Source organism: Streptopelia decaocto (genome assembly GCF_964273445.1).
Source record: "Streptopelia decaocto genome assembly, chromosome: 1".
Lineage (NCBI taxonomy): Eukaryota > Metazoa > Chordata > Aves > Columbiformes > Columbidae > Streptopelia > Streptopelia decaocto.
Window position 1 is genome coordinate 145,299,570 of NC_138663.1, and position 13,128 is coordinate 145,312,697.

Consider the following 13,128-nt stretch of genomic DNA (forward strand, 5'->3'; position numbering starts at 1 on the left):
GTGCTCTTACTGCTGTTGCTGCTAATGCATTTTGCATAGCTGAGCAAACCCAGATTCCCAGCATTAAATTACAGTGATTATATCAGTCCTTGAAAATGTGGTAACTAATGTGAGACATATTCCATATATGTCTGACACACATCGGAGACATTTGCTTTGAATCTGTTTTTCAGGCAGAGATGTAAGATAAATTATATTCTCTGCTTCACGAGGGTTTCCAAAGTCACTGCTGCAACCTGATTACTTTGCTTCACTAGACAGCTGGGAACTGTGCTTAATGTTGGTTATATGCTGATATTTGTTTTGCAGCTTGTTATGGAGTTTTGTGGAGCAGGCTCCATCACAGACCTTGTGAAGAACACAAAAGGGAATACTCTGAAGGAAGACTGGATAGCATATATTTCCAGAGAGATTCTCCGGGTAAGGATAATGGTCTGCTCCACTTGAAAACACAGAAACAGTCTTCCAGAGATGTAGCCTAGCTTGAAGTTCTGCAAGAAACTGTTTCTGATCAATCCCGTTAGCCATGTCATCTCTTGGAGAGCGCGTAGGAGCAGATAGATGTCTGCTCCGCATCATGTAACTCGGCGTGAGTTGTACTGTATTGTAGCAGCAACCTTGCAGAAAATAGTAATTTCTACTCATGAGAAGCCAGTGGAAGAACCAGTGACCTATTTTAGAATCTGTGAAACAGTGTCCATAAGGCAGTGTTTTTTGAGAAGCTTGAGGTTGTAACAGTGCAGTAACACAGTAGGCTATGGAATGGGCTTTTCCAAATGCTCTTTCAGCTGCCTTGCTCTGCTCCTAATAAAGTCTGTGGAGGAAAGAAGTTGTTGGCCCAGGCCAGCAGTCGGGACTTCTGTGCTGCGATGTGCTCACATGTCCTATATTCCTGCAGCCTGTCTAGAACGAGCAGCTACGTGGTACGTGGCTGCACGCTGTAGAGCGCTAGCAGACGGCACTGCAAAGTTTCTCAGGAAGAGGAATGCCGCTTACCAGTTTTTCTAAAGCTGAAGCTTTAACTAATTACTCTTCATGTTTAATCTCCAGTTGGTACAGTTTAAGTTCTTTTTGAATTGGCATTTGTTTGCTGCACTAAGTGAATCTGGTATGGTTTTCCTCTTGCTTTACATAAAAAAAAGTTGCCTCCTACCCATACCCCTACACAGTATGTTTGTTCAATTGCCTCATCATAAATGAAGTTCTGGAGGGCTTTATGTTAAAGGAAACTGTCACTGGCTCTTGCAGAAATCAATGCTGCTGTTGTCTGGGTTACACATTTGCTCTGCCATGGCAATTTTTAAGATGGTGAGGGAGGGAGATGTTCAATTCTGGTCTCTTGCTTTAATTCTAAATACTAGGAGAGAGTCCGTCTGTTGGTGTTTGGACTCGTCCATTTTAAATTGTTTAGGAAGGAGAAGTTAATTACCTACTGATGGTCATATTTCAAATCAAATGGACAGCATATTTTAATACAAGGAAAGCTAACTTCTGCAGGATTGATCTTAAGCTTGATTTGAGAACTGTGTGACCCTGGCGGTATAGCATGCTGTGTTGCGTTTATCCTAGGTTCCCCTAGGTTAAAGTAGTCATGTTACTGAGAAGAGGAAAGAATTATTTACATCAGAAAAGAGTTAGATGAAAGCTGTTTTCTCATTCCTGCAAGAGATTTGTGAAAGGAGCCTTAATTGCTTGCTAGCAGGAACTGGAATATCTGGAAAAAAGGAATGCTGAACTCACAATGCTATGAGACATTGCAAAACCTGATTCGACACTGAGTTTGTCAGAGGCAGAGAGGTTGTGTAACACAAAGTTAAAATGAGCTAAAATGCCAAAGATTGGTGCAGGTGAAGACACAGGTGAGAAGGTCAACCCAGTGGATCCCTGTGTGGCTGGAGGTGCTTGGGGGCTGCAGGAAAATGAAGCTATGTCCCTCTGTCTCCTCCCAGCCCTTTGCAAACCCAAATGTGTTTTTTCAGTAAGCTTAGATGGTACTCTGGAGAGAACAGACGATGATCTCTCTGGCTCAGTCAATGCAGCAGAAGGCTTTAAAAAGTATCCTGTGTGAAGCTGTGGAAAAGCCTTCATTCCTGTGAAAAATAAGACCCCACTTAGCATTAGCAGCCAGTGAAGGGTCTTGGGGACATCAGCTGTTCACTTGTTTCACTTGTGACGTGCGAGGAGGAGTTGTGGATGGTAGTTTTTTTTGTCCTGCTCATTAACTGTTTTAAAGAAAGAAAATAGCCCAATGGTTATGTAGGCAAACTGGTAAATGATCATTTAATGAAGAACATGTGTTAGGAAATATTTCTCTACAGCAACCAGTACTCTCTTAACCTTTTGCAGCTGTAAAGGTTCTATTTCTTTATTTTTCATAAAACATTAAAAGCCTATGAGGGCAACACAAACAGGCAAGATGATCCCACCAGAGACTACAATTTTCCAAGCACAGAGCTGAGGAGAAACCAAAATACAGGCAGTTGCTAAGAAGGTTGCCTGTTGTTCTCCCAATTACATTACAGAGTAAAATGCAACATATGTCTTCCTCGGCCCTCCCTCCACATGGCTAACGCTTTGGGGCATGCGTCCAGGTGCTGTCTCAACAAAAAGCACCGTATGCCAGGAGGTTTTGTTTCCTTTGGAAAGTATAGTGCTCATGCTTTTTTTTTTTCTTTTGTGTATGTGTTGTTTTTTGGTTTTGTTTTGTTTTGTTTTGTTTTTTTCTTCCTGAGGAACAATTAACTATCTGGCTTCATGTTTATGGAGACTAGAGAACTGCAGCTTTGAAGTAGAGCTTTTGTTTGTCATCAGTCTTCCCTTGCCCTCAAATAAACTGACAGTCCATCAGCCCCCCACACCCTTCTCAGGGGAACACAAACGCATGCTGATTGATGCTGCCTCCCTTCTCCTTCCGCCTCCCTTCCTGGACTAAATTCTGGGTGACCCTGTGAGTGTCTGATGTCAGTGATGTACACTGATGCTGATGTCATTTACAGTGTCATGGCACGGAGACTTTCTGGTATCTGAACTTTCTTCAAGCAACAGCTGAGTGGTGTTTGCACAGGGCTGTATTCCGTTACAGTGTCTGCACAACCTGGGGCCTCTGTCTCTGCACCATTACCAAAAGCTGTGTGGAGGAGTTCTGCTACGGTTCTCCTGTGGGTCCAGTTGCACCCAGCTGCTGAGCAAGAGCCTGAGACCCAGCGCTACGGGCTTTGGGGATGCTGGGTATGAGTAGCTGTTGCTAAGCCAAGAGCCTAACTCTGAGTGTCCTCTCCTTCCTGTCTTAACGCAGGGGTTGGCACATCTTCATGCCCATCACGTGATTCACAGAGATATCAAAGGGCAAAACGTGTTGTTAACGGAGAATGCAGAAGTGAAACTCGGTAAGTAGGCACGCACATCCACTTCCTCATTCATTCAGCCTTTGTTTTCTGATGTTCCCAAACTAATTTCATCCTCTAAGAGGCCGGTGCCATGTTCCGTAGCACGAGCACCGTCACTGCTCCTCTGTGGACCGAGGTCCTGCACATATTTTCTCCTGCTTCAGGAGGATGGATTGCAGGTTGTTGATGCATTTCATTAGAAGATGTTGGCTTTCATGCCAGAATCAGTGAGGGGATTGTTTTGTGCCCCCACTGAGCCATGCGTGACTTGGGTTTGTTCTGATTCCTTTCATTCGGGACTTCAGGAAGTGATGGGAGTCACTCTTTTATTTGACTTAAATTAAAATAGCAGCTGCTGTGCAGGTTCTGGACACAAAAATACAATCTAAATGGCACTCTTGAGGGAGCTGCGGCACCAAGTTCAAAATGCAGTTCCAGCTCTGGCATGCCTGCTGAAAACCACGCTCATCCCTGGCCTCTTCTTTCCCTTTCAAGTGGACAAACTCCTTTTTTTTCCTTCTCTCTAATCTGTCTCTTCCACTTACTGCACATTTTAACCTTCTGTATTTGTATCACGCTACATTCGCCACCTTTTTCTGGTTAAATATAGAGCCATGCTGAAGCCCTCCCACCCAGCCCACATCCCTTCTGTTTCGCATTACACCTTCCTGCAGCACGAGGCATGAGAAGATGTCCCGGCTGCTGGAGGAGGAAGCTCTTCGGAGAGCTTTCCTCCTTTTGGTCCAAAGTGGAGCACAGTAGCTCCCGAAAGCGTTGCTCTCACTGTGCTCATTTACACCAGTTTGTCAGTGTTGCTCAGATGATGGATGCAGTGAAGCTGACGCAGCCCTCATAGAGCAGATGCCATTACTGGTATAGAAAGACACACATCATTGTTGTCATGAGCGGGGAGAAAAGAGGAGAAGAAAACACCCTGGTAATGTAATTGTAATGTAATGTAATGTAATGTAACGAAACAGGCATCTCTTTTGCAACCCATGTGCGTATGTGCTCAAAGTTGGCTCCTCTTGAATAATCCTCATCTTTTGCTCCTATCAATGCATCTGCTCTATGTGTTAGAGCAGGGAGCAATTAATGGAGCAACAGATTATCTTTGCTGTCCAATTTTAGAGCAGAAAAGGTGGACAGCTGAAAAGGGGACGTGTTGGCACGTGTGGTTTTCCCACAGTGTGAGAGGTACAGTTGGGAAGCAGTTCCCTCTGTATAAGCAAAGGTGCTTCGCTTCACTATTTGGGAAGGGAATAGCCCTTCTTTGGCCTCCCAAGGCAGTGTTTTTGCAGCTGCACACTCCCTTCTGTCCAGGCAGGCTGGTGAGAGGAGCAGGAGAGATGGTCATATGCGGCCGTGTCTCTTGACACTTGTAGCCTAAGCATGTTGCCCGTGAAGCGCAAGGGCTTGGCTGCCCCAGTATTAATCGTCATATTTCTCCTCAGCATGGTCCTCCCACGTGGAACATCCACACGGTTTTATTTCCAAATCACCTTACAGAAGTAATCACTGCATTGTTTTTCCCCTCTTATTTTATTTTACCCTTTTCTCACCCGCAGTGGATTTTGGTGTGAGCGCTCAGCTGGACAGAACAGTTGGCAGGAGAAACACTTTTATTGGAACTCCGTACTGGATGGCTCCAGAAGTTATTGCCTGTGATGAAAATCCAGATGCTACGTATGATTACAGAGTAAGAGTCTCCTGTTTACAGAAAAAAACAAAACCCAAAACCAAACAAAACACAAACAAACAAAAACCAAAACCCTACACTCGCAGTATGAACATCCATGAAAAAGGGCAGGTTTTGAGACTTTTTATATTTTGTAAGAGTAATACTATTTTGTGTAGCTATATTCTTATTACAGGAATACAAGGTATGGGTCACTGCCAAATTGCGACCTTTAACAGTTGCTGTTACTTGTATTATTACAGCTTTGAGACATGAGGAGTATAGGACTTCAGTGTGCTGTAGGTGCTCAGAAAAGGCAAAAATTAGTTCAATTGGAAACACTCATGTTCTCAATTTGTATAATGATTGTACTTTAAATTGTGTTAGATTATGTCCTAGTTATTGTAGTAACCCAGAACAATGCATTTTAGGTGTTGCCTTAAATAGAATCACCGTCTGGAGAGCCAGTGAAGTACAGAAGGAGCTCTTTAAATCTGTGGCTATTCCTCATTTCATATGTGTTGATCAAAATTTATCCATCGCAGCATTTCCCAGCAAAGATCATTTTTTACATAGCTTACTGCAAACCAAAGTTACGATTACTGCAAAGCCATAATTGGCTTGATGGTATTTGCACTCCCCTTAAGAATATTATGTATTTAAAGTTGAATTTCTCTAGTGACAGTGTTCAGTAATCCTAAAAGTTCTCAGCTTGCTTTAATGAAAGCACAAAGAAAGAAAAAAATGTGAAAATATGCCTTTCAAAAAATCTTCACTTAAATGAAGGCAATTGTTTCAACTTAACCAAGAAAGGCAAAAAAGATATCAGAAAGCATATGGTTAAGGCCTTGCAATGAATTTTAGAGCTAAATATCAATTATATCAAATTGCCAAGACTGCTAGCGGTATTAGCTACCATTATGTCAGTGCATGTCTAAATCTCTTTTAAAAATCCAGATTATTTGAATTGGTGTTTTTGTACCTTTTGATTAAGATTGATCAGATTGATCCTATTTCTCTTGATTTAATCGCATTTTACATCCATCAGCTCATTGTTCTAAAGATAATGCTTTATATATTTGCAGATGGAGTTATTAGGAAGGAAGGGTGGCTTTTAAATGATGTAATAAGGACCAAAAACTCTCTGCAGTATTTCTTAATGCAGTAGTGATGTGAAAAATAACTCCTTCTGTCTCTGAAAACACCTTTTTGTTGTTCCTGGTGGAGCCTGTAAGGCTTTTTCCTCCCAGAAATACATGGTCGAAAAATTTTGTAAGAACAGGAGCCTAGATGGCTGGGTTGGACCAAGAGAAAAGATTGCCTTGCTGGGTCTGCAAATGCCATCGTTAGAAATGCTTCTCTGCTTCTTGTACAAGAAGAGCTTATTTGAGTGTTAGTTTTGACTAATTTTTAGAAAAAGTCATTATTGCGACCAAAAATGAAGGCTGCATTGCTCAGGAACAAACTCTCTTCCAGCAGCCTCCTCCTGTGTTTTGCCCCTTAAGCAAAGCGTCAGTCTCTGGAGCTGGTTCCTCACCAGGACGGTGACACCTCTCACCTGTGTGGGACCCTCCTGGCTCTCACTCAGCAGTCTTCATATCTCCATCTTTTGTTTGGGTGAATAGGTACAGTGTTTTCTGTGAGTCTACTACAGGGAAATGTTCAAACCTTAGTAAACAAGGACTGAAAATTCTGCCATTTGATAGACTTAGCTTTAAGGCCAATGTATTTTTGGTTGTCCTAATATGAGCATATTTTTATGTGTTGTTAGAAAGGATTGTTTGTATACTCTGAATGAATATGCGCATGCATTTGTGTATATATATATGTGTATCATATGACAAGTAGGACTTTATAATACTGTTATAAAAAAAATAACAAGCTTATATTATTTAAACAGCCTTGGTATTTGGTTTCAATCTCACCTACAGGACCTCCGTAAATAGTACTCTCTGATTGTCTGAATGGGTAAATCCACCTACTAACATATGGTCTCTCTCTTTTTCTGCAGAGTGACCTTTGGTCATGCGGCATTACAGCCATAGAGATGGCAGAAGGAGCCCCCCGTAAGTGATACGTGTGCTTCTCCAGTGGGCTGATTAAGACTGAAACATATACTTGGGAGATGCTGGTTGTAATCTAAGCCTAGCTTTGAGGTTTCTGAAAGTATCCTCATGTTATTTCTGTTCTCTTTGGTTTTGCCTACCCTATAAATATAAAATCCCATAAATAGCAATGCTTTGGATAAAGATAGGATTCTGTTTAGGCACTACAGTGTAGTCTGCAGTAATTTAATTTCTATGGCAGGAGTATTTGGAAGCTAATCGAGCATCAGACTTCCTTCCTATGGGTAGTATATTGTGCTTTGGAGTTGTGTCATCATTTGTGTATGGCCTGGCCTGGGATTCTGAAACCTCAGCCAGGGAGAGGGGCAGTGGGGCCTCGAGTAAACCGACCTTAATGAAAAAAGCATCTGTAACGATTGTTTCTGTGTCGACTTTCCGTCGGTCTGGGTAATGCTCACATTGCTTCTCCTTTTGTTTCCACTTGTTGGTGGAAGGTGTCGATCTTCCTTAGCAGTGACATGGCTTAAACTGTAAATCCATCTTCAACACCAGAGTACTGAAATTAATGCTTCCTGCTTGAGAATAGTCATCAGTTGATATGAGCATTTTTGAGAGAAAAGCCTGGGGAAAAAAAAGCTACAAGAAGTTGTGCATATTTTCTCCTCACGTATTTATTCTTTCTAAGTATCAAGGCAGAGAGCAGATATATGCGAGGAGGACAAAAAGATTTTAAAAGAAAATAAGTTAAGCGTGATGTTTTGGATTTTAATGGTATTTTTTTATTAAGTCCTTAATAAACTAGAAAATATGCTTACCCCCAACCCCAACTAGAGCTCTGTATTTAAAATATAACAGCCTAAGGTACCTAAGAATGAGTTAATTTTTTTACACATGACCAACCGCCATACCACAGCCCAGCTTGAAACCTCTGTCTTTGAAATAATCATGTTGAAATGAAGTATTGATATTTTCCTAGCTAAAAATTGGTTTTTTTGCTGTTGTTAATGTACAATTTATAAATCAAACACAATGCTCTTGTTTTGATTCGTGTTTTAGGCAATTTGATGGTTTGAGTTTAGTTTTTTTCCCCCTTCCTAATTGCATGTTTGCATGAATGCCCATGTGGGAGCTGCTCCCAGGACACCTCAGCCAGTGCCGTATTAACAGCATTCAAGCTACCACTTGACCTCCTTTTTGCTGTACCTTTTTTTTGTTCAGTGCATTGGATTGCCTGGGTGGCTTTCAATTAAAAGCTGTATCTGTGGGCTTTGTAAGCCTGGAATTGGACAATAATATATTTTTCATTTTCAAACTGAAGCAGAGCTTGGCCTCTCTTTGTGTAAAAGCACAAGAGGGCCATTTGAGAAGTAAGCAAGCAATGTTGGGAAGATGTGCCAGGGGAGGTTTAGGTTGGACATTAAGAAAAGGTTCTTCCCCCAGAGGGTGGTGGAGCACTGGAACAGGCTCCCCAGGGAGGTGTCACAGCCCCAAGCCTGACAGTGTTCAAGAGAGACTGGACAACACCCTCAGACACATGGTGTGAACTGTGGGGTTGTCACATGCAGGGACAGGAGTTGGACTCAATGATCCTTGTGGGTTGCTTCCAACTCAGAACATTCTGTGATTCTGTGATCCAGTGTAAATGCTGACCAGCTCTTAGTTTTTCCTGTCCTCTGGTGTGTGGGCTCTGCCTCCTCCTTCAGCAGTGGCTGAAGAGTCTGTCTCTAGGCTTGGTGGTCTCATGGGATCCACAGGCATCCAAGGGGCTTGTCTGCCAAGTTTGTAGCCCCTTACTTCTGATTCCAGAATCCTCTTCCCATCAATATGTTTCTCTTGAATTTCTGTTGTGTGGAAAACATTACCTCCTTGTACAGTGATGGTTCAGGCTTAGACTGATGGTGTAAGGGGTCAAGCATAGAAAGATGGTAAAACCAGAGGATTTGCTTCTAGTGACCTTTCTTGGGCAGCCTTCCCTCTCTGCTCCGTTGTTTCCCTGTGTTGACGCTGCCATGATGCTTTGCCATGGAGCAGGAGGAAAGGCTGTCTGGCAGAAATCCCACTAAGTATTCTCTGAAACCAACAAGACCTTTTTTGACAGAAGTCATGGGTTTTCATTTCAGTTCTGCTGGGAGTCCTTTTTTGGAGGATACGGACACATGCTTCAAACTGTCACACCTTAAAGAAAATCTCCAAGTCTGGAGAGCAAAAATGAGGCATCCTCCATAGTGGGAGAGAAGGACAGGTGAAGGGAAGTCTGTATGAAACAGTAACTGTGTCATTCTTCCCTTTCTGCCATCATCATCTCCCAATATTTTATTGACCAGAATGTAAATTAGATTATTTAGGGCTGGAGAAGGGCCATGCACAGATGTTCCCATCATGGTTGATTCTGAAGGTTAATCTGTGCCTCGATCTCTTTCTCTTTTTGGGGCTGCCCTTGGCACACTGAGCTGTGGAATTGTTGTCATTCCGGGCTAATTCCATTTAGCTGTGTTGCTGTCTGCGTTTGCTGCATGTGTGGTCGGGATGGTGGGAATGGCTGTGGAAGCTGAAGCCATGCTATTGACAGACAGCAACTAAGCCAATGTCTGTATGTTTCTGTTCGGTTTTGTTTTCTTTCCTTCAGCGCTTTGTGACATGCATCCCATGAGGGCACTCTTTCTGATACCCAGGAACCCTCCCCCACGGTTAAAATCCAAGAAATGGTATGTATTAGTTATCTCTTGTTCTTAGCCCTTTTTGAAGTGTGATGTTTTCTTGTCTCGTCTCATGCTGTTTTGTTACTGCTTCCACAGAACTGTAAAGCAATTTAAGTTAGCAAAAATCACTCTATTGTTCTCTTCTGTGGCACTGAATCAAAGCATCAAATAAAAAGTGTGCGTTGTTTATTTAGTTCTGTTTGTCCCAGAGAAATTTTATCTCAATTGTATGAAAAGAAAAAACAAGCTTTTCTTTGTGACAGAGTAGCATCTGTATTAAGGTGACAAATGGACCCATATTTTAAAAAAAGCTCCCAAAGCCCTCTTAATATGCAGTATGTTTTCTCAGATGAATCGTAACACAGAAACAGAACACTACTATAGCGTTCTAGTTGCTAAGTTGAAAGGAGCTATTAAAACTAATGGAAGCTTTTACTATAATTATTGTAAACGATTGAAATTGAGTGTGCACTTCTTGCCAGCTGAGAAGAATCAATTCGTATCGGAGGATTTCCTCCGAGTTACTGGTTACAACTGGCACGTATGAAACAAAAATACTCCCTAGAAAGAGGTTTCATATAGATTGAATGTGATCACAGGATGCTGTGATCCTGTCAAAATAATGAAGTGGTTTGACTGCCTGTTCAATATCAACATATTGCTGCTGGGCTTGGTCTTTGCTTGGATTGACTTGTTTATGCATTTGTACTGTCAAGGCATCCCTCTCCCCTGTTGCTTTCTACATATGTAAAAGGAATAGAGATTCATATACAGTATTTGCATAAGCCTTTCATTAACGTTTCATTTAGAATAATAACACTTAAGGTGTGAGGAATAAAACAAACAAACAAAAACCAAGCACCTTGAGTATAGCCTCTTAGATTGCAGTACAAAAGTGAAGTGATGGATGGAAACCCCTGTTGTTTTTACCCTTAACCATGTAGTAGAGGTGTTTGCCACCTAAGCACAGGAGTGGATTGAGAGCACTTAGTAATCAAAAAGTGACTCTGGCCAAAACCAGTGTTGGTGTGGCTCGACTCTTTTGATAGTGTGCTCAGTGGCAAGTTATGAGAAGATGAAAAGTGCAGTTTTGAATATTTCTGGTGTTTTGCAAGGTAGCTTGTTTGGTAACTTCTATCTGGAGAGGTCCTCTTTCAAGAGTTCAAATGAACTGCAAATTTAGGGAAGTGGTGTTCCAGCTTAGCTAACTCCCATACCTGTCACTTTATGCGGTGTGCAGAAGGAGCTCAGTTCAGTTCATACCCTTTAATTGCGTCAGTGAGAATTGGATCCCAAGCGCCTGTGTTGAACAGACAACACTGTTCAACACCCACCTGTTTTTCTCTGAGGATTTTTTGTGTGTATGGCTCTTCAGCTAAAGAATAAAATAATCTTATATTCTCGCAGACCTAACTGTGTGAGCCCAGGTGTGTACAAAAGCAATGTGGTGCTGCTTGTGTCAGGGGAATGTTGGCCGCGGTTCTTGCGGCTTTTGGTACGGCTGTTCTGAAGCAGACGTGCCCTTAGATAGCGTGGGCAGGTGGAGACACACCAGAGCTGCCCTACCCGTGCTCCAAGCAAGCTGGATGCTACCCAGCTCTGGTCCAGAAGTAGCAGAGCTGGGTTTGTATGATTTACCTTCGCTAACAGATCCTACCTTTCAGGGCAGCTATGCCTGTGAAAGAGGGTATGTCACTGTGAGGCTGTGCCTAAGCACTGAAGGTATGTGGGTATCGCTCTTTGTCCATCCAGCCCAGTGCTCAGCTTGAGTAGGCTCAGCTTGAGCACACTCAGCTCTATTTAGGGGGCTCATTTGCAGACAGCACTTTTACCATCGTCTGGGATGTCCTGCTCTTTGAGGAAAGCAATTAGACTTCGATGAAGAACAGAAAAAAAATGTTTGAGCAGAGTTTTACCTGTGAACTTGTTTTGATTTTGTTTTTGTTTTTTCCCCTCCCTGCTTTCTCAGGTCAAAAAAGTTTTTCAGCTTTATAGAAGGTTGTCTAGTGAAGAATTATATGCAGCGACCTTCTACAGAACAACTCCTGAAACATCCCTTTATACGTGACCAACCAAATGAAAGGCAAGTCCGAATCCAGCTTAAGGACCATATAGACAGGACCAGGAAGAAGAGAGGAGAGAAAGGTATGCAGCTTCAAAAATCAAGTATTCAGCTTGTTAAAAATGCATATTTTTGTCCTGCTTTGCATTCTAATCCCGACCCCTAGAAAAGCTCCAAACAACCCAGACCCTTAAAAGGTTCTTTTTTTAAGGCTTTTAGCCTTTGCTCTGTCTTCTACAGAGAAAGTATCAGTTTCAAGTGTCTTATTTTCAGATAAGTTAAATTTACTCACTTCTGGGCCACTCCCTCTTCCACAAAAGCATTAAACAATATTTAGGAGAGGATATTGGCCTATGTGCCTTTCCCTTTTTTTGGTCTGTGGTAGGTTCATTCCTAGAATGGTGCCATAAACCAGTCTCAAAGGAAATAACCCACCATAAGAGGTATGAAGCAAATGTCTTGGGCACCCTGTTCTCTTTATTCAGGTGGCGCCAAGGTTCTCCAGGTGTCTTGTCTTACGTGTAAAACCTGGTGTAATTCAGGGAATTTGCTGGAAGTCTGCTTTAAAGCACTGTGCGGCTCTACAAGTGTGGGAAATTTGGCTTGCATATGTACAATGAGTTCTAGGGTCTGTGACAGATGTTCTCACTGAAGGGGATAGGAACTGGTTCACTAAAGCTTTACTGCAACCCCCACTGTCCTAAAATTAAATATAAGCACTATCTAGGCCTTTGTTTCTTTTCTGTTAGATGAGACAGAGTATGAGTATAGTGGAAGTGAGGAAGAAGAGGAGGAAGTGCCTGAACAAGAAGGAGAGCCAAGGTAATAATTGCTTTTGGGAGGGCTCTGGGCAGACCATGCCAAATAAGTCTAAAGATCTGTGACTGTAAATCAGGAACATGCTAAGTGAATGCTCAAGCCACAGAAACCACCCAAAGGGTTTGAATACCTATTCTGTGACTGCTAAAGGTTTTAAAGCCCCTCCTCATATTGGCTTAGAGCCAGCGTGCTCTGGATGGAGGGAGATTTATGGCAAATATGATTGGTCGGGGTTCCATAATGTCAGAGTCTGTCCTTATTTTGCTTGGCCTCATTTCACGCCTTCCACTGAGAGCGTGTATTCGACATGCATCCAGTGCCTTTGCTCCGAAAGAAACGAGATGAAAATTTAACATCATGCTATATTTTATTAATGTTCCCCTGCTTTGGAAAAGGTCTTTAATGGCCCATCAGGCTT

At 42.3% G+C, this 13,128-nt stretch overlaps 1 protein-coding gene across 9 annotated transcripts in view; it reads left to right on the forward strand.

Moving 5' to 3' along the window:
* MAP4K4 (mitogen-activated protein kinase kinase kinase kinase 4) overlaps window positions 1-13,128 on the forward strand; it is a 164,110-nt gene that overhangs the window by 105,339 nt on the left and 45,643 nt on the right. For all 9 annotated transcript variants that reach the window (XM_082072911.1, XM_082072912.1, XM_082072915.1 and 6 more), the window contains exons 5-11: window positions 310-420; window positions 3,296-3,386; window positions 4,955-5,085; window positions 7,076-7,130; window positions 9,757-9,835; window positions 11,799-11,974; window positions 12,641-12,713. In XM_082072911.1, the coding sequence (XP_081929037.1) occupies window positions 310-420; window positions 3,296-3,386; window positions 4,955-5,085; window positions 7,076-7,130; window positions 9,757-9,835; window positions 11,799-11,974; window positions 12,641-12,713 (716 nt within the window). The remainder of the gene's footprint in view (window positions 1-309; window positions 421-3,295; window positions 3,387-4,954; window positions 5,086-7,075; window positions 7,131-9,756; window positions 9,836-11,798; window positions 11,975-12,640; window positions 12,714-13,128) is intronic.